This window comes from Bombus pascuorum, chromosome 11 (genome assembly GCF_905332965.1).
Source record: "Bombus pascuorum chromosome 11, iyBomPasc1.1, whole genome shotgun sequence".
In the NCBI taxonomy this organism is placed as follows: Eukaryota; Metazoa; Arthropoda; class Insecta; order Hymenoptera; family Apidae; genus Bombus; species Bombus pascuorum.
This window is the reverse complement of record NC_083498.1, coordinates 2,303,871-2,324,328: the sequence shown is the minus strand read 5'-3', so window position 1 is coordinate 2,324,328 and position 20,458 is coordinate 2,303,871. Positions and strand designations below refer to the sequence as shown.

Here is a 20,458-nt window from a genome sequence, read left to right as displayed (position 1 = left end):
TGAGAAAATTGAATCTTATGTAACTAACTCTCATTCGAAAAATAATAGATTTTAATCTCGAGATGCGATTACAGAAATACCGAGATTAACTTTCTCTAAAAAAATTCTATTTTGTAAAATAATCAAAATAAGATCCACTACGAACATGTTATTTTGCAATCCATTATGTTCAAGAAAATATAAGTAAAATTTCCGATTAGTATGAAAGCGACCGTGTAAAAATAACTGGATCAATAAAGTTGGAAGCTCCATATTCGTCAACGGATGATAGTTAATCCCTTTAAAGTTTTCACTTATCCGCAACAAGATTCATGCGTGAACACGGTTTGTAACACGATTGTCACGGTGAACATCGGCGGCACACGATACGAAATTTCTTAGAGTGCTCGTGATAAAATAAATTTCATGGTTTGATACAATTTGGTATTATAATAAACATGATTATAGTAAATTTTATGGTGTAGACCTAGATGTATTGTGGTTTCTATTAGCAAAATGTATAAATAGACTGACACTTTTATGCATTTATGAAATAGCCAAACTATAGTGATTCCTATAATACTATAATAATATAATAATAAATATTCAACATAAATATAATGGTATATAAATCAATTTTCTACTAAGGCTCTACTCTTGTAATTATATTCCCAAAAATATGAATTTGCATAAAAATCCATAGTCTATACATATATTTATGTAATACATAACATGATATAATGTAATATAATATAATATAATATAATATAGTATATATATGTAATTTGCATGGTAACACTTCAGAAGACGCGAAAAAGCTCGTCCATTCATCAACACGTTCGCGCAGTTTAAGAAGAACCCCCAAGGTCGATTCTTGGCTTAAATACGTACTATATGTTCCTCGAGATGTGCCCTTCAACGGAGGTGAGATAATTTACCTTCGAGTGACTCGGCTCGTTGCGAGATCTCGCGGAAAAAGGTGCACAAACTGAGGCAGCGAACAAGTGGTGGACGAAAAGATACCGAGAGGTTGGAAAAAGAGAAAGAGAGAGTCGAGGTCGACGTCAAGGGTTTTAGAAGAGAAGAGTTAAAGGTGAAACTGCAAAGATACTACAATGACAAAAGGAACGTCGCGTCGATGAAAACGAGGATCGCTGGCGTAGGCCAGAAAACACGACGGAAACGACCAAAGGAATGGGAGGACAAAGAAAGAAATACGAGAACAGTCTTCCATCAATAGTCGACGATTCTCTTTATAGGTATACGTGAACTACTTTGCCCAATCGAATGGAAGAGAATTACACCTCACGGTAACGGGGTCGGCTCCTCGAAGCGCGTTAAGCCAACGGAGAGTCGGTGATTCGATCGATTTAAGGCCTTGATCGATGATGACCGCTGGATAACCTTATTACCTGCATGGGTTAAGCAATTACGCTGGCAGAGAAAGATTATCGTCCAAAGAGCCAGAGATTAAAGAGTGTGCCCGTCTTTTCGCTGCTTTTGTCCGACGTCTTCGTTTGCAGGGAGTATTGCATACACAAATACACTCCCGTTTAAAAGTCATAGGGTATCTCTACTATTATTAGCAGCTTTTTGATATTTCTGTACGTATTTGCACGTATTTGTTTAGTCAAATTGTTGATACGTTAGTGTATATTTTATTCATCGCATAAACTATCAAATTAGATGAATAATTATAATAAAATGCATCTATAATTTTTTTCAATTTTAGGCGAGATATAATAATTGTCTTGACACTCTTGAGATTCATAATTTATAGTTAAATAAAAATTATACAAATTAATAATAGTATATTTTTGGCTTCCCGTGAACTCAACTATTTGACTACCAAAATACTGAATTGTTTCAGTTAATTTTTAATATGCAAAGAAAGATTTTATGAGTAGAATATATTTTCAATTGTATATTTATATTCTCAATTTTCATCAATAATCACCATCTAATTGTTCCATTTAATTAATTTCATAATTTTAGTTACTATCAGTACCTAAATAAAAATTTATTCTTAAACATTCGTAGTTTTGATATAAACGTACTCCGTACATTTGCTGTGAGATTTTCATATCAACAGCATTAAACTTTTGAAAGTAGAAGGTATTACCGAATTTGTTAACATTTCTAGATATGTTTGACGGTCATCGCCATATTTCATCACGCTCGTAAAACATTGTGCTGTTTTTGCGAGACCTGTGATTTTTGCGGTCACAGATTGCTCTGCCACGTGGTGAAGATTCCACGTAGCGTATCCGTGCCTAGAACTGTAACAAAACTTGCTTGATGAATCGACGCAAAAAAGCTCATAGGCGGCATTCCTAAATTTCTGCCATATTTGTCACTGAAACGCGATTTTCGCTTTTCTTTATATAGCAATACACGCACCCTCCTTATTTTCTTTTCAGATTAGAACATTTCTTCGGTATTCTTCCATATTACCTACAGGATTAATATACATACGTTCCGGCTCGGAAATTTTACGACAATTATTATATTTACTTAAAAAGTGGATAAATTATGTAACAATGTATATCATTTTTATTAATTAATAAATTGTGTAACAATGTAAATTATGTAATTATGTAAGTTATGTTAAAAAAATCGAATAAAAACTTGATATCGTCTTAAAAGTCTTACACTGCGTTATCTAAAACGATAATTTTTTGCTGAATATTAATCGTTAATTATTCCTGGATACTTCAAGAAGGGACATGTCTCGAACAGATTCCATGAATGGGAAACGTTCCATTCATAGTTTCGAACAATGCACCACTCACGCGATGCATAACAACGCGAGGTTTCCTTATCCTGGTTTCAGATCAGGATAAGTATATTGAAAAATGGTACGAAGATTCCAGAGTTTTATTTACGCTGATAATATTCAACGATGCATAGTCTCGTACTAGGAAATTCAGGTATTCCAGTGACTGGATATCTCTAACGCCACCGACCACGTTAAAACTGCACAGATGTCGACTTCCTACCGTGCGCACCAACGCGAAGTTCGCATGGAAGAACGCGGAGTACAAGGTCCACTTCTTTTACACAGGAGATCGTATTTTTGCGAGAATAAGAAAAGGGGAGGTCAACCGTAGCGATGGCTAAGAGAGAAGACCGAACTGGTGTATTAATGTCGGTGCATACCTAAGATCGGAGGATTTCAAGCGTGATAGGACTTCAACTATAAAACTCACGTTATATTAATCAATTATATTACTTACGTTATATTATGTTATTTAAATGGTTGTTTTAAAATGTTATATAATACACAAGATTTTTAATCTATTTCACATTGGTAAAATACGAAAAGGATCTGAAAATATATATCGAAGTTACAAGGCATTTACTGGAAGCACTTACTGAATACTCTTCGCGCAGATCACCAAATTATTCATTATGTTAAATGGTCCACAAGTCACAATATGTATTGAGACGCTGTATACTAATTTTTCAAGTACAACAGTGTACGTTTATAATAAATGTCTTGTAACTTGTATATACAATTTCGGATTTGTTTCAAATTTGACTATTATTATCACGATAGTCGTGTCTCGTTACAATGCTAACTAAATTGCAAAAAGCTTCTTACCATACATTCATACGGTATGATAAAAGTTTCTTACGATGTATTCGTAAAAAAATGGTCTGTTCGAATACGTTCGCGAGCCATTGCATATTTTTGTAAATACTTTGGAACTGCGAAAGTCGAATAAAAAGCGATACACACTATCTCCTACGAATTGTCAGAAGTGCTCAGAAATGGGTGTATCAAGTGGCTGACAGAGAGGAGTCTCCTAGTATCCATCAGCACCATTCAGCGTAATATCCGAGTGCGTCTGACAGTGCGGCTTAACGCTGATATATCGAAACATTTCTCAAGGGTCTTCCTCGCTTTTAGTAAGTTTTACCACGACCTTCGCGGTAAACGTTATCGAGCGCAAGATTAATTAATAGCACGCGCCCACTTCTCTCCCTGGTGTTCGTTTTGCTTGCTCGGAACGGATCGTTCAACTAACCATTGAATTAATCATTCTTCTAGCTTCTTACGCTCATCTGACTTGCGCCAACGTGCTTTGAAACTTAAATTAGTCGTAAACAGATGAGTATCAGAAAGTTAGCAATTATGATCACGATGTTACTTTCTTTTTGAAGATAGTATCCACCTCACTGAGAAAAGCCTGTGTTGTATAACAACTCAATCTTTGTGCTGTGCTTTTTTAACTTTTAGTTAAAATTTCGTTGGAGGTTATTTATATCATATTTGGGTATTAGTTTCAATATACACTTTGTTCCTTTAAACAGCCTAAATTCTAAATCATTAATAGTTACTATTCCTTTCACTGTTATGTTCGTTCACTGAATCGTACATAATTTTAAAAGAAAAATAAATTTTTAGAATCTTATAGCTTTTAACAATGTTTAGTTGTTATTGAAAAAGGGTTGGGATAAAAACGAAGCAAAGAGTAAGATTTTCAAAATTATTTACCAGTTATTACTTTAAAAAGTACGAATGTTTTTATCGCTGGCTGAACGTTCCAACGGTAAATTTCACAACGCTACATTTAATAATGTCAGACTGAGTACCATTCGTTCAAAAAATACGGGCAAACTGAAAACGAAGCATCAGCTAATTGGACCATACAGTTATTATTAAAAGTGCGTGGAAACGCGAACAGTGAGAAAGCAAATAATGTAGTTGTTTCAGCAGAAACGGAACGAAGTTAATTGATTCAACGAAAAGTGGATCGAAATCAATTATCCTTTGTTGGGAAATGTTTATTCTGAGAACTAAAAAACGAAAGCTCATAACGTTGGGATATTAGGGCGGTTTGCGAAACATGGAAAAAATATGCACCTCGTTGCGAACTAATATTTGAGAGCCACAAATTTCACCGTCGCAGTAATTACAGGTTTTTATAGCTTGCAGCTTGAATCGGTCGTGAATCAACGTACTCTCCGATATAAGCAAAATGAAGGCACAAAACACCCGTAAAACACTGACATTTTAACGGCATCAGGAGTTCAGAGGAATTTCGAAATAATTGATTTCTTTATAGCAATTTTCTACGAACTGTATATAATAAGTAATTACCTTGCAGGAAGTGATTGTTGAACGTTTTATAGAACATATTATACTTGTTCGGATGAGGTTCTCATCGAAAGTTGCCATATAACCGATATATTGTAATCCGGTTATTTTTGAACTATAATAACTTAAAGTAGAAATTGTTTAAATTACTTGACCTCACGGTATCTCTATTTATATTTACTACTTTACGAAAGACCCAGGAAAAATACAGAATGAAAGTTGAAATTAATTAATTTAAAAATCCTACTCATATCATTACGTGCCATCTATGATCCAGCAATATGAGCTGAAGATTAATAGGAGAGTTAACAGGAAGAGGGTCTGGAACTTTGGTTTCTTCAAATTAATTTTGATATTAATAGTATGATATCTCCACCAGTTTCCCTCTTCCTTTTTTTAAGCTTTTTAAATCTTGAAAAATCAAACTATGTGTACTTTTATCAGGTGACAGGAAAGAATTGTAAGAAAAAGAAAAAAAAGAAATACGACTTCGTAAGAACGAAAGCAAAAGGTTCAGAAGCTCAAAGGTCAATGACGAAATGAAATTAGGTAGCTCGATACTGAATTAGGACGGAATTCAAGGATTTATCAAGGATTAACTCCTGCACGCTGCAGCTGCAAGTCTCTGGGCAAGTCTCTCGTTTCCCAAGTCGACCCCACCATCACCATTTTCAGCTCTAAGTCTTCGTGCACAGAGGAACTTTATGTGGGTTAAGTAGAATCATGGTCCGTGTCACGCTCAAAGGATTTAGGAGTCAGGCGTAGTCGGCGCTGCAGGATTTAAAAAAAAAGAGGAGAATTTTCCCGTAAAGAAGTACGTTTCCCGTCTCTGCAACTACCTATTGTGGTAAGGTTAATAACGACTAATGGTTAAAGCACCGCGTTAAATTCGTACGTTTTTACGGCTAGTTCTAAATCTCTCGAGAAAGAACTAAAGCCCGATTGAACATCCGATAAATTTTTTTATTTAACACTACCGCAGGTATGTCATTCCGTAAGTTAAATTAAAAGTTAATGTTTATTCGGCAAAGAACGAAATTATTTATTTGTACGTGTACCGGTTCAAATGTTTTCTATTATTGATTGAAATTAATTTAAAATATTTGAAAACAAAGAGTATAAAATAATAGATCAATTTCTGAAATTAACTAGATTCGTTTAGAATCCATGGAACATAAAAATATTAATTGATACGTGCTTAAAAATATTAATTGATTAATTCATATATGTACAGAGTGATAGGAAATTTTACGCCGCGATCATTATAGCGTGATTCTACATTTCGTTATGGATCGATGGAGATTTGTTAAGAAAAGGTACCGCATAAAACTGACCTTGGCTCTGAAATTCGAGATCAAATTCTTTTGCTTGCATTGTATTCTACTGGTCGCGAGCGACAACTTTCTCAAAGGTGCCATTGGGTCGGAAACTCAACCGTTCTCTTGAAAAATGGTGTTAAAGCTTCAATAGCTCTTGCAGCTGTTTTATTTACAATGTGCTTTTACTTCATAGTCAGATGCAGGTTAAGTAGCCGTGTCGTCTCTGATAATTTACTGCAGCTCGTAAATAATACCCTAGTAGCGTATGTTGTTCTGTTGCTGATACGCGCACCATCAACCGTCTAGTGCTATGATGCGAATTGGTTACATTTGAACGACATACGACGCAAGTAGCTAATAGTTTCTCTCTCAGTTTACTGCCACACGCGGTAGTGAAGTTTTAGGTTCTCGTTGCTACCAGTATACGCGATATTCTTGATTACCAAATTGTTGGCCTAATTGTTGGCTGGAAATCGCGTCAATCTGGAATTTCTATTTAATCGAAAGATATACTTTAGTTATAGTTTAATCGCCCTCCATTATCCCTCAACAAATTTCTATGAATTTCTCGAGCTAATGCGTGGCTTTCTTCTGCTTCGTCAATAATACGCAACTTATATTGTAAATTATCTGCGTAAACATATTCATATTGTAAGTAAAACAGTTCTTTTGACAAAGGTGGTTCTCGTGACGAGTAGAATGTGATGCAAACAAAAAAGAATTTGGCCTCGAATTTTAGAGTCAAGGTCAATTTCGTGGCACCATTTTTTTTAACAAATCCCACCGATCCTGAGGTGTAGAATCATGCTACGATTAGGACGACGTATAATTTTCTTCCACCCTGTACATAATGATTACAATTCATAAGTAATTGAAACAGATATTCAATATTGCGGTAATTGTTTCATGCGTCTATCATACATTCGCGTACAAGTATCAAATATATTTCTTTTATAAGTTGAAACACACGTCGATAACTATTATCGAATAATCTACTGAACGTTTTGCGCATTCGATAACGTGATTTGAGCAGACTCAAATAGAGTCATAGAATATTTAAAACAGAACAAAAAAAATATGAAAATATCAAATACATATATATGTGTAAAGAGTTTGAAACAAATTTAATTATAAGCAGCTTCGATGGGAATATATAGAGACAAAATCGATTTATCGGGACAAAGGCGAGTGAACGAGTCTTTTTGCCATTCTGTCGCGATAGAAAATGTTTGTGGATAGTTACAAACATCGCAAAATATCACTTCAGAAAGAAAATCACGGTTTTCCTTCAAAATAGTAATTTCACCCAATTGATATTTCCCTTTTGATTGGTAAACCTGCTGTTAATTATATAGTTGGTTTCTACAAAAGACGGATTCCAATTAGTTTAACGTTACATAAATATTATAAAGTCACAGATACAGATTATATCTTAACTTATAAGCAAACTAAAGTATTAATTTTATTGCTGGGATTCTCAAATACTTCAGTTGAAACGACGCTGTTTTAGAAATCCTATATGAATTTAGCTCTTTCCACTTGAACCCTCTTTTGGTATATTTTCTTTGGATCTACGTTCTGATCTTGGTTTCTGTTTTTCTTGAAATTTAATTATCAACCACAAAAACCGTTCTTTTAAGTTCTATTCTTTATTTTATAGGAAAATATAGCACGGACTCTCGAGGTATCTTTTAACTTCCATATATATTTTCAGATTTGGTTCAAATTTCATTTTAGCGCCAATGAAATTTCAAAACGTTTTGTATAAGTTGCATAATATACGTACATAAGATTTTTATGGTACATAATTGTACGAATAATTTTGCGAGCTGCTGTACGTAAATTACCCCGTTGCCTACAGTGCAGTTAGGCCAGTTTCACTTATCACACGAGCCTTGGTGAACCGATCGTATATCGAACTAATATATGATGCACATTATCGCTGTCCTAGGAAGGACTTTGGTTAGACAGACCAAGAAAGAGGTGGCCAGGATGAGGAGAACGAATCCGTCCGAGGAAACGAAAGGGGCGGAGAGACAGAGAAGAATACCAGACCGTTTCTATTCTCGCAGGACTTCTCTTGCGAATGTTCGCCAGCTGGCAGAGTCAGTTTTAGATGGCTTTATATCAAACTTCCACGACACCAATGATGACGTCTACATAGACGTAGTTATTATCGTTGGTTTGCAAACACTGGAATGAGTTTGTTTGATTAGTTTAGCGGCTCATTTAAGTTTACCCTTAACTCTTGCACTCAATCGAGCAAATAATCGAAAATAAAATACCGTAGCTACAAAAAGTATTTTCACGGCGTTCTTCATATACTAATAAATTAAGACCAAGTATATTAAATTTTACATTCTTCGGTAGTGTCTTCGTACGAGGGTAAAAATTTGAAATTTTATTGTGAAAATCAAATGTAGAACGCTTCATTGAAATATAAAAGCACGTATGTGCCGATACTTTTTATCGCCACTGTAAATATGATAAAAATGGTCTTGTACATATTCCGCAGTTCGGTATTTTACTGAATGTAGCATGAATATAGCAATCGTTTTTCTTCTTCTTATTTTTGTACCGTATCATCCAGTTTTTCAGTATTTCATATCCTTCACCGCAAAGCAATGTTTCAAATACATTAAATGATATGGCACTAGTTATAATACACACATAACAGAAAATATCACGCAACAAATACTTCAACAATTCCGAATCTCTCTTCCTATTTACACATTTTTATCTATCCGTGCAAACGTTTGGAAAAAATCACTCGCTGGTCGTACGTCATGGTTTTACTTAGCTTCACGGCTTTTTACTTTCCTCTTGTTTAGATCCTATTAAAGTTTAAACAAACGATCGAACGAAAAAAATATTAATCCAGGGAAGTTTATCGCGCACGGAAATCTCCATTGCGTGTTTAATCCACCTAAAGTCGTATCCCTCTCCCCTGTTACGAAGTTTGACATACCATCGAACTACGACCGAATACAATGTTGCCGAGGAAAACTTTTAAATAGAAAAGTTCGGTCCGAACGTTCACGATCTTGTGCCGCCGCTCGTTATCGTGCCTCGTTAACTCGTAAACGTTAATAACCGACAGGCGTCGTAATTCACAATTAGTGTAATAGAAGCGCGACAGCGTGGCTTCATGCAGGAATGGACGCTTTAAAAAATTTATCAGATACTTCTGGAAAGTGGCATGTATGAAATCTTCATGAATATTGTATCTGGCTTCGTAATTATAGCTTCAGAGGAGAAAGCGATATCTAGTATTTCTTTCTTCGTTGCAAAAAAAGGGATTATGCTTGGTCACAGATTTGCATTTTGATGGTAGTATTAAGAATTAATAACTATTGTGAATAGATAGTTCGATGGCAATTCGATCGCGCGATGATATAGAAAAATAATATACATAAACATACGAAATAAAATTTAAAAGTTATAAATATATGCGTAATATAAACTTCAAGTTACAAATTATACATAATTAAATCATTCGATTCTTCGATACTTAGAAAATTTAGATATTGTCTAGTCCTTCGTTATCTTCCTGGAACAATAATTCGATTTAACTTCAATCATTTAAGAATATGCGAGACTAACTTTAATTAACAAATCAAACATCAACATTGATGGAAAAATAAAATTTGCAAGAGAAATTATGGCTTTCAAAGAATAATTATTTATTTGGTATAGTCAGAAATTTAAAAAATTGGAATGTCGGAAATTTATGAAATATCTTTAAAAAAAAAAAAAAAGAATGATGAAATTTAAAAAATTAAAGAGAGAGAAGGATCATCCTATATTCCAAAAATGGAAATTTCAAGAGGGATATAAATGGAAACATTGAAAACAATGAAAACAGCACACAAGCATGCGAGTAAACAGGCACGAATTATTGGAATTAATATTTAATCGGGGTGCAATGAATTTGATTATCTTCAATAATGCAAAAACCAAAGCAGACCTTCGTTTCACATAACAGTTAACATTCGACTAATGAAGATATTTTACGATTAATAACAAAATACATACATATATGAAAATTACTCGGTTCAATAATCCTTTCACGGTAATAATATGTAATTACCTTTATTAATAGCTCAAACAAAGTGATCAACGAAATTAACAAATTCATTATGTCAAGATTGAAAGCGCTCAAAACTTTTCCGATCGCTTCCTGTGAGATATCAGAAGCAAATTATTTCGCGTTGAATTATAATACTTTGATAATAAATTAAATCATTTGAAAGTCATAAAATATACGTAGATACGTAATAACGTTCATAAGGTATTGATTTATAAAGCTATAATCCTTCATTTACGTTGTTCAAACCTTAGATTTATATTTTCAGCTATGTTTGCAATACATTTTCTAAATTTGAACTTATGACAAAAATCACTTATAAATATCTCGATAATTTATGACGTTGAATAACGAAGTTATAATAGTGCTAATACATCATCTTCTTAAATATATTGCTGTAAATTACTCTTTTTTTAACTTCTTTTCTCTAACAGTTGGATATCGGAATTACTTATCGAAAATTTAAGGTTCGATATCGTGCACGGGTTATTAATTTAAAGCTTTGGTAAAATGAAATTTCACATGTGCCAACCTAATGTGTATATTCTGACCTGCTGCCATTTTCTATACCGACAAATTCATGTAAAGCACTTGAAATGTAACTACTCTTTGATTTCCCATGCTGCTATAATTTTTAAGGATCGATATAATATTTCAGTCGAACATTTGTAATACGATAACATGGTAATACGTAAATATTAATCTATCATTTGTAAACCAATTAATACAGTAATCTGTAATTTGTAAATAGTAATTTGTAATTTATAAATACAATAATACAGTAGCGACGATATCCATATGTAAATAGTAAATTCTAATTTTATTATCTCCCTGTTTTAAAAACTTTACGCAACGAAATGATGACCCTCGCGTTTTCATTTTAAAACTCAATAGCAACCAAGTTAATTGAATCAACTTTAATAAGGTTGATCAAACTTCAATTCGAAGAAAATTCCAGAAACTCCATGACGTGTGAGGATTCGTTCGCGAATCTCCATGCATTCGGTTAGACGTGTCTTTCGACGCATTTGTAGAATTCAGTTTCTTGCGGCTATAAATCGTCCATGTTCGAGTAAGTATACATAGCTCGGTTTAATAGTTCCTCTCTCTCACTGTAAGTCACAAGATATACTGATACTTACGGAATTCGCGACTTTAATCCTCTCTGCTAAGTCTACAATCCTCTCTTCTTATTGTCATCCCTTTTCCTTTCTACTAACATCTCTCTTAAAACTTGTCAAATTCAATTCCAATCTCTAACACGTGACATACACGAAAATTTATCGCTGCGATGTTGGTGTTCCGTTCAAAGGAACAAAATAGTTATGATTTTCCTACGTAATTTGATCGAATTCGTAACATGTAATCAAATGCAGCTACTTTTCAGCCAGGACATTCGTCAGGCACAAGAAATTTCAGTTGCAATGGAAGGTCACACGACCTATAGTGTTAATTAAGTCCAAGTATGTTAAAGTATATTAACATCATTTAAGTATAGTACCACCATGTGGTATAAAAAATTTGTTTGCTATGAAATTTAAGATCAATAGAGTAGAACCTGATAAACAAACGATTTTCGTTAGAAAATGTCACTGTACAATATTCTCGTTTTGTATTTCTAGTTTAACTCGTCATTGGATTCAGCAAATCTACTCGCTAAAAAATTCCAACAAATATTACTTTGTCATGTTAGCCAGCCATGTTAATAATTGCATATTAGCGAGGAGAAGTTCGAAGAGGAGGAAATCCGCGTGTTTCGATCGCGCCACAGCAGCGAGGGAAATTTCTTTTATTATACGTGTTCCATACCGCGATCCAGTCATTACACACTCGTTCATTTCTTCATCCACAACAGCCTTCCGTGAATAGCAGTTTGTAATATTCTTAAGCTCCCATATACCTTTTTCCAGTTTTATTTCTCTGTCTACATTTTCCTTAACATATTCACTCGGACTAGTAATAATCCCCAAGGAGCCGTTAGTACCGCGTCGAAAATTAATCTTTATTTCCACTGATCCCATCTGCCTGCCATAAGGTTTAGCGTTTGCTATAGAGTTCTTTATTTTTACTTGTATATGCATTCTTTAAGTTGAAGCGCTCCTTGGGCGTATTAGCGGTTAAATGTTGGGACACACGGGATGTCCCTGTGCGTCACTCGAGCGTACGTTTCGCACCTGCGAGTGACCGTGAGTCTCATCTTGTCTACCAGTTTTTCCTACTAATTAGCAGCGATGACCACTGTCCTAACTTCCTTACTAAAAATTACAACTGACGAAACAGCTTGTCCCACGTTCTAAGCACGCTCATCTCAAGTTTTCATCTTTTCCACATGCATCACCGATACTTCACTTGCACTCAGCTCTCCACTTAGGAAACACAGCAAAACAACATTGTTTCGCGTACACTTAACATTCATTCACACATTCAGTCTTCGAAGGTGTTCTTTGTGAAATATGAAATAATAAATAGTTATATTTAAACTTCAAAACCGTGTCAGACTCTATCTAAACATCCCTATCATCTTAATCAAGGTAGGGAATTCGGTTGATTCGTCGTGTCGATACTAATCCAGACGAGAATTTACGACTCTCGTTGACGAGTCACACCAGAGACGTGTCTGCCCGCGAATACAGTCGAACAATACATGTCGTATCGATTTTAAGCTACACGGTTGCGAAGAAAAATTCGTAGATGATTGATGCGATAGTGAATTTTCAAGTTTTACCGCCGCGGCCAGAAGCAATGTAATTCGACCAGTTGCTAGTCGACCGGCAACACGATTTTTAACTTATCGGCGAACAGTCACGTGGGTGAAACGGCAGCTTATATTTCTTTCAGAATATGATTGCAGATGCATTTATTCGCAAAAGCATTCGCTACCGCTGCTGGCGCAACAAATTGCACGTTTGTAGATAATTCAGTGGAGTGAATCAAGAGTCACGAACGGGGTGGAGGATACGATGTGTTTGAAGCGCAGTTGCGTCAGAACCGCTGTTATTTAGCAAATGTACGATTTATGTCTGATCCCGTACAGGTGTGCTTTGATGAATTATTATCCACGATAAGTTATGTATTTATTTATTAATGTGTTAGAGGCTGCCTTTTTCCGAAACCGTAGCGATTTACTTATAAAAAAAAGATTTTTTTAAAGGATCAAGAGGCTAATTATATTTTATGGGGTTTGATGACACTTAAAATGACGAGGCGATCCTTTCCATCCCTCTTACTTTAAATTAATTAATTAATTTTTTGTTATTTAAATAATTATTTCCGATCTTATATTTTACTATATTCTTTTTTATTCTGCGTAGTGAACAATTTTTTTGACTGAAAGAGTGAAAATTTTTTGTCATGTTTAACGAGTTATCTTGTTCAATGCTAAGAATGGTTTTAGTTGTATGAATTATGCGTATGAAAATAATCGAATAAAATATAATCAAATAAACTATAAACCAAACGCGAATCGAGATTTTAGATTCACAGAATTAGGATTATTAAACTTCAAGCCTTGCTATTTGGTTTGCCAACGTTGGCTAGCAAGCGCTACACGTTTCTGAAATTTCAAATTGAATTCGTACTGTATTTCGCCAACCTGAATAATTTCAGTTATGATCAAGTTACCGAACTTATTCATTGAAGAATAGTAATGTAATAATTTTAAACGTAATTGATTTCTCTTTTGTGGTAAAATATATCTAATTGTACAAAAAATAATTTCGCAATTTTTTGAATTCTTTTTTGAAAGCTTACCTCAAGTCTCCTTTTTGTAAAGAAATTTCTTCGAAAAATAAACGTATCCTCTCCTTTAATCTGAAATCAGATGAACATTCTTTAAGTAAATATTTTTAAATGAGCCCTTGGTAATAATTAAATAATAAAATAATGTTTCATATTATCATTAGCTATGTAATGTAACATATAAATGTGTCCATATTTCGATAACAGTCAGGAATGTGAACGATTCAAAACTTAGAACAAATGGAAATTGTATTCACAGGAAAAATCAATATAAGTCACATACATACACACACAACATACGTGCATTCTACATGTCATTTGAATCAGACAAGAGCAACTCTTCGATAGGTGGCTGTAAACTAGGTTGGTTTAAAATACTGCACGTTTGGTAACGATTGAAGGTGCTAATTCGATTCTAGTGTAGTAGCGATGTGACAAGGTCTTAAATCGAAGTAGCAAGTCGCGACATCGATTGATGCAGCCGGGTCGTTCACGTTTACTACGGTTTCTTCTACCTTTTTCCAATGGAAACTGAACCCAAGCCAAAGCATACTTCGTATGGCACTGACAGAGGTTTCTGGCCTTATCTTGTCAGGTTTCTATCAATTCGCCCGTTTAGACATACGTTGTACTTATAAACTTTTACGTTTCATCAATTTTACGATTGAAATGACTCTACCTAAAATTTCTTGTAATATAAATATAAGTAATACATTCATAAAGAGCATCCATAAGCGTTCGAATACTTTCGTTACATATACCGTAAATGATTTCTCCTAAATTCAAGAAAGTCCAATATCAACTACATATTAACATAAATTCTACAAAAATGTTATTCTCCATTTTAAATAAACTTTAATCGCTGAGTGTCGGTTTCTAATGTTAAACTGCTATTACACATATGCGATTGTTTGAATGGTGGAACTCATAAATACACACGTGTCAAGTTATACGTGTTTTCTATTGATTCGCGCCATATTTATCGAAAACATAGGAAAAGGCGAAGCCAAGCTGCCTCGACCGACGTTTCCACATGCATGTGTTAAGACTAACCGCACTAACGGTTCGCAAGTGTTTGTAAGCCATTTGAACGGTCGGTGGAGATGCGCAAGTGCTCGCCCACGTTTACAAATATTACTGAGAAGTGTCAGTACTTCAAACGAAATTAGTTGTTTGTACGCGTTCAGTGGGGATTATGGCTCTTCCTCCATGGGTCAACGACGAATGCTTGCTGACGTCTTCAAGTGCTCACGATCGTTTATGCGCGATTGGTACTACTGCATGTTTAACAACGTAAACGTAAGTAGTAAAGTAGTGTACATATGCCTTTACGAACAGTCTTTGAAGATCGCAGATGTTAGGAAAACTGCACACAGACTAGGTCTGAATAATTTAGAATTTCTTCGATTCAGATAATTATGGGTAATATAATTTATCAGATATTTTGATTATTGTTATATTGGAGTATTGTTATAGTAAAAAACTTATTTATTGACGTGTAATATTTTTCGTGTAATATACAATCACTCAAACTTTCGTCATTCTTTTAAAAATGTGCTACGGTAACCAACAGCTAAGATACATGAAGAAATAATTTAAATAAATTAATGTAGCTGTCTACGTTCTATCTCAAAAATCGTTGCGTGTCATTTTCATCTTCGTATTTAGTTACAGTCAATACACGTAAGTATGTATTTTATATATAGTCATACGACTTTACATTTTTATTATTTTATATTGACCATGAAAGCTTCTAATAAATACAGCTTTGATTACAGAATTTGTTTTATAAATTGAAAGATTAGAAGTCCAAAATATGTATAGTATGAATTTATATATACATTGTAAGTATACATTTTTTTATAAGTTTCTCCTAATATAATTATTTCATTTCTTTATTTCAAATTGCTTTCATACCTAACCCGACATATTCAGAAAGAACTGTTCATTACCAATTATCTTAAATTAACCAATCGGTGGAGTGCCGATCGAAGGTACGAGATGACGAAGATACATGGATCAGGTGTTAATTAACTGGTATCTCGATTACGGATTGAACCCGTTAAATGCGCGAGAACGTTAGATATATGGTAGGACTGGAGATTGGCTTCAAGATGCATTATATGTGGATTATGTCGGGGATCAGTTTGCGAGCTTGATACTAGGTCAGTTTAGTTACCTTGCTCGGAAGAGGTACGAGCACCGGATGTTCTTTGGGTAGGAGGACGGGTACCGTGGCGAGTAGAAACGTCCGTATTGCCGTTTTGACTGTGAACTGACAAACTCGAGGTCGCACATCGTACCAGGAATCAACACGCCGTCCGTCTCGAACAGTCCTGGAACAAAAACAGACGATGATACGTATGAAACTGTGAAAATACCATAAAGTAAGGGAGGAGTAGGTTTTATCCATTAATAAAAAAAAGTCGAGTTATTTTCCAGCTTTTATAATCCCTACTGAATATTCGTATTCCAGCGAAAGATACCGGGGTCGATTCACAGTGGCTTATAGAAGCCTATAATCTCTTCTTTGTTCTGACGAAACAAAGAAGGAGCCGTTTTTAAGACATCGTCGAGGGAATGGATCGACTCAATTAACGAACAAAACATTTCCTTCGGGGGGAAATTATTTTGATGGATTTCACGTGTACTGCCTTCTGGCAACAATATTCCAAATAACCACGCAATCACAAGACAATGAGGAAAGGAGAACAAGATGCTTGCGGTAGTGTTTCGCAACCGCATGATAGACCGCAACTACTTATCTTGACAAATGGCGATTATCTGCTTCAGGGACGTTTGATTGACATAATCAGGCTGCAATATAATGATACGTCAACACCTAAATACAGTAGGATCTAATCGTTGGATCTACGTCTGTGTCAAGAAGTAAGGACATAATAAAACTTATGATTACGAAACAACGTAGATTCTGGTTTTATCGAAGTACGACGAGATCTATATTTATTCTGTTGCGTATTTTTCTTTGTAGTAGTAGTAGTACTATTCTCAAATAACTATAATAATTCAGTGACAGTATTTTCATATGGCAATAAGAATTTGAAACAGATGGAAGTAGAACCTGATAGAAAGATAGTTTATTGGAAAACAAATGTATATTCAAACACTTTTTACTCCACTGTGATAGTTTACTGAATGGCAAATTGTAATCTTGAATTAATTTCATTTAGACATTTCATATATCTTTTATTTTAGCTGTTTAACTCTCTATTCTTTTATCAGCCTCGGAGAGTAGGTCTCTCGCAGCATTCAAGTTTCTTTGTCTTGTAGTAGAAAAGTATCGTACTAACCTGATGTGTGCGTGTGTGTGCGTGCGTGTATGTGATACAACGTAGTGAGTATCTTTCGCGCGAAGATCGTACGTGTGCAAAACACTTAATGGCGAACATCCGGTGTCGCGTACATCGCTATAAAATTGCTCACCCAACGGAATATCCAGGATCCAAGGTCGGTGAGGCAAAGAATATTCACAAAACTTTGTTCCGTGTGTTGGTAGAATAGTGAAAGAAACAAGTGAATCTGTAGTTGCAAAACGAAATAAAAATGCACGCTGCATTTAAAAGTACTAAGAGATCAACATCAATAATGTTGAGAAGAGATTGAATATGAAACACGTTTTGATTTCCTCTTCGTGTTTCCCCAGAGTTGAAACACCCGAGGGTGAAGTACATTATGATATATTAAGTCTTCCACTTTATGTACTGCATTTTTATACCACAAGGGACAGTACTCTCTGTGGTACAGAGCTAATTGTCAGTATTTTTCATCCGATATAACTCTTGGCTAGATGATTTAAGATTTTCATTTGGAATTTATATTTAATTTAACCCAGATATTCTTGAATTGTTCCTTTTTATATCGTTTTACAAAATAATGTTATCTTAATTAATTCGCCGTATTACGACTTTTTAGTCGATTTCCGGAGTATATATAACCCAAACATTAGGACTCCTAGCTTCAGCTTTTACCCTTTAGCTACAGTAGTAACTTTGTCGAAGTTTAGTTGCTGCTCATATTAAATCGAAACTCTGACACTCAGCAACAGATCCAGTTCAATTCCCTCGCGTACCATTTCTGTTTCAAACTATCTTTACACCTTTCGTTGTATAAAGCTGAAAAACATTCTCAGCCATTCGAAGTATCAACTTACATAATTATACGACCTTTTTTTCGTTCCTTCGTTTGAATTATTTAATATCATCCGGCAATTAATGTGCTTCGTTACCTTTCTCCTGTTCTGGTTGTTCCTTCAATTCCTTAAACCTCTGTACTTATGTATGAAACAATGCTGCTTTTATATCTCGTATAAAACACGTGTATAGCACGCTTGGTGTGGTTGAGCCCCTGCTGTTACATTGCAAAGTTGACATTATTCCTCTGAGTTAACTTTGGAATATGTATAATCCGGTTGCTACAACAGCGTGATCTCGTACACAGACAAGCGGTTCTCCGTCATATGTACATACAAGGAATGTATATACAAGGAATGATGATGATATTTTTTTATTGCCGAATTTTAACGATTCACATAGTTTTATAAATTTCAAAATTCTTGTCGATGAGAATATATGCATGTAGAATTAGCTAAGCTTAATTAAAACTGTTAGTTAAAATAAAAATCTTCAAAATTTTTATGAATAAGAATGTGTTACATCTTCCAATATGAGATATTGTCACTATATCTTTCTTCTAATTTCTACTTTGTAGTTATAGTACATCTTTCAAACCTGCTGACGTTATATAATTTGTATAAATTTAAAATATATATAGATCTAAACGCTACGCCACTAATTATTACCAATAACTATTGATTGGAATCAATGGCAATTTGATTGACTCTTGCTACTGTAGCCCAGTACCATCCATAGCTGTATGTGTGTGTGTGTGTGTGTGTGTGTGTGTGTGTATATATATATATATATATATATTGAATATCTGCCTCCGATGCTGGTCGTGCATCTGTGTAAGAATCGCAAGCATAGAAAGCATGTGATCAACACTGAAGTTTCCCATGGAAATTATATTCACACACTTTATTTGTTTTAAATTTTAAATCGTCCCTTAGTGAGTTCATTCTCCGGGGATAATCGGCCTATAACCAATTGATATTCGTTTTGACAGACACGTATATACAAATTTAATAAATCATATTATACGTGACAAATGTCCATTTAGGGAAGTTCTATGATTTGTTACATACACTGCCGGCTGTAATTATTTGGACACTAGCAAATTATTGCAAATGCATAAAAAGTATTTCAAGTGAAACTCTTCTTCTATCACAATTTTGGAAATATAGTAATGATATCAAACTCTTTTGATCGAATTGTGCCTGATGACTAAGCATTTATGAGTAGTGATCTAAGTATATATCAACTGATTTATTCATATTTTTCAATAAAAACAGATAGAGAATCTTGTTCGCAAAATTATTCTCTACTTTCAACAATTGATATTTTGTAATTCCAACTACGTATTATAATTTCATCATTAATTAGAAAAAGGTTTATGCCAGCAGCTATTCGTACGTCACTTTATATCTTTTACTATTAAATTCAGTAAATATATAACACATATACCATTTTCCTAAAAGTAAATTAAAATTTGTCTTAAATGTTAAAAAATAGTACTTCACTATGCGTTTGACTAAATTTTTCAAAGATTTCAATTGGATCATGGCAGGATTCCACATAGCTAAACTTACGTTCCTTTGATCCAGCACTTGCCTACAAATTAACACTACAATGTCGAGTCATTTTGATTCACGAATAAATCGGCAACAATTACTATTTTTCTCCGTAAGTATAGTTATTTGCAAATTGTTGATTTTTAAAGTAAGATAAATATTTGTCTGTATTTCGCTTAAAATTAAGGGACGTTATCTATTAGTGATCATTTCCTTTGAAATGCTGCTGCGAAAGTGGATAATTAAAATAAAAGATTCTGATAAAAACGTAGACGGTGAGCTTTTAAATTCTCATTACTAAAATTAGAAAGGCCAGTTATTAAAATTTCTGAAAGGACTTGGGAAGTTGCAGTCTCGCAGTTAAATGACACGACGCTATTAAGTGCTTCCCATGCATATTCATGTCGTTGAGCATTAGCATACGGTGTCGCAAGGGCGCGAAAAAGAATCCATGAAACTCGTTTTGAAAGTGAAGAAACTGAAGAAAGTGAAAGTTTGACAGTCTACACAGGACATATATTTAT

The 20,458-nt window shown here is 34.4% G+C and overlaps 2 protein-coding genes across 2 annotated transcripts in view; one reads left to right on the top strand and one right to left on the bottom strand.

Annotated features, from left to right (window-relative positions):
• The window catches only part of LOC132911885 (suppressor of lurcher protein 1), a 535,060-nt gene that overhangs the window by 286,367 nt on the left and 228,235 nt on the right, over nt 1-20,458 (bottom strand). The window contains exons 5-6 of the mRNA XM_060968897.1: nt 16,407-16,563; nt 14,240-14,299 (exon numbers count right to left, since the gene is read on the bottom strand). Coding sequence (XP_060824880.1) covers nt 14,240-14,299; nt 16,407-16,563 — 217 coding nt within the window. The remainder of the gene's footprint in view (nt 1-14,239; nt 14,300-16,406; nt 16,564-20,458) is intronic.
• LOC132911886 (uncharacterized) overlaps nt 15,706-20,458 on the top strand; it is a 290,962-nt gene continuing 286,209 nt past the window's right edge. Inside the window, exon 1 of the mRNA XM_060968902.1 lies at nt 15,706-15,910. The gene's annotated coding sequence lies outside the window, so the exon portion shown is untranslated. The remainder of the gene's footprint in view (nt 15,911-20,458) is intronic.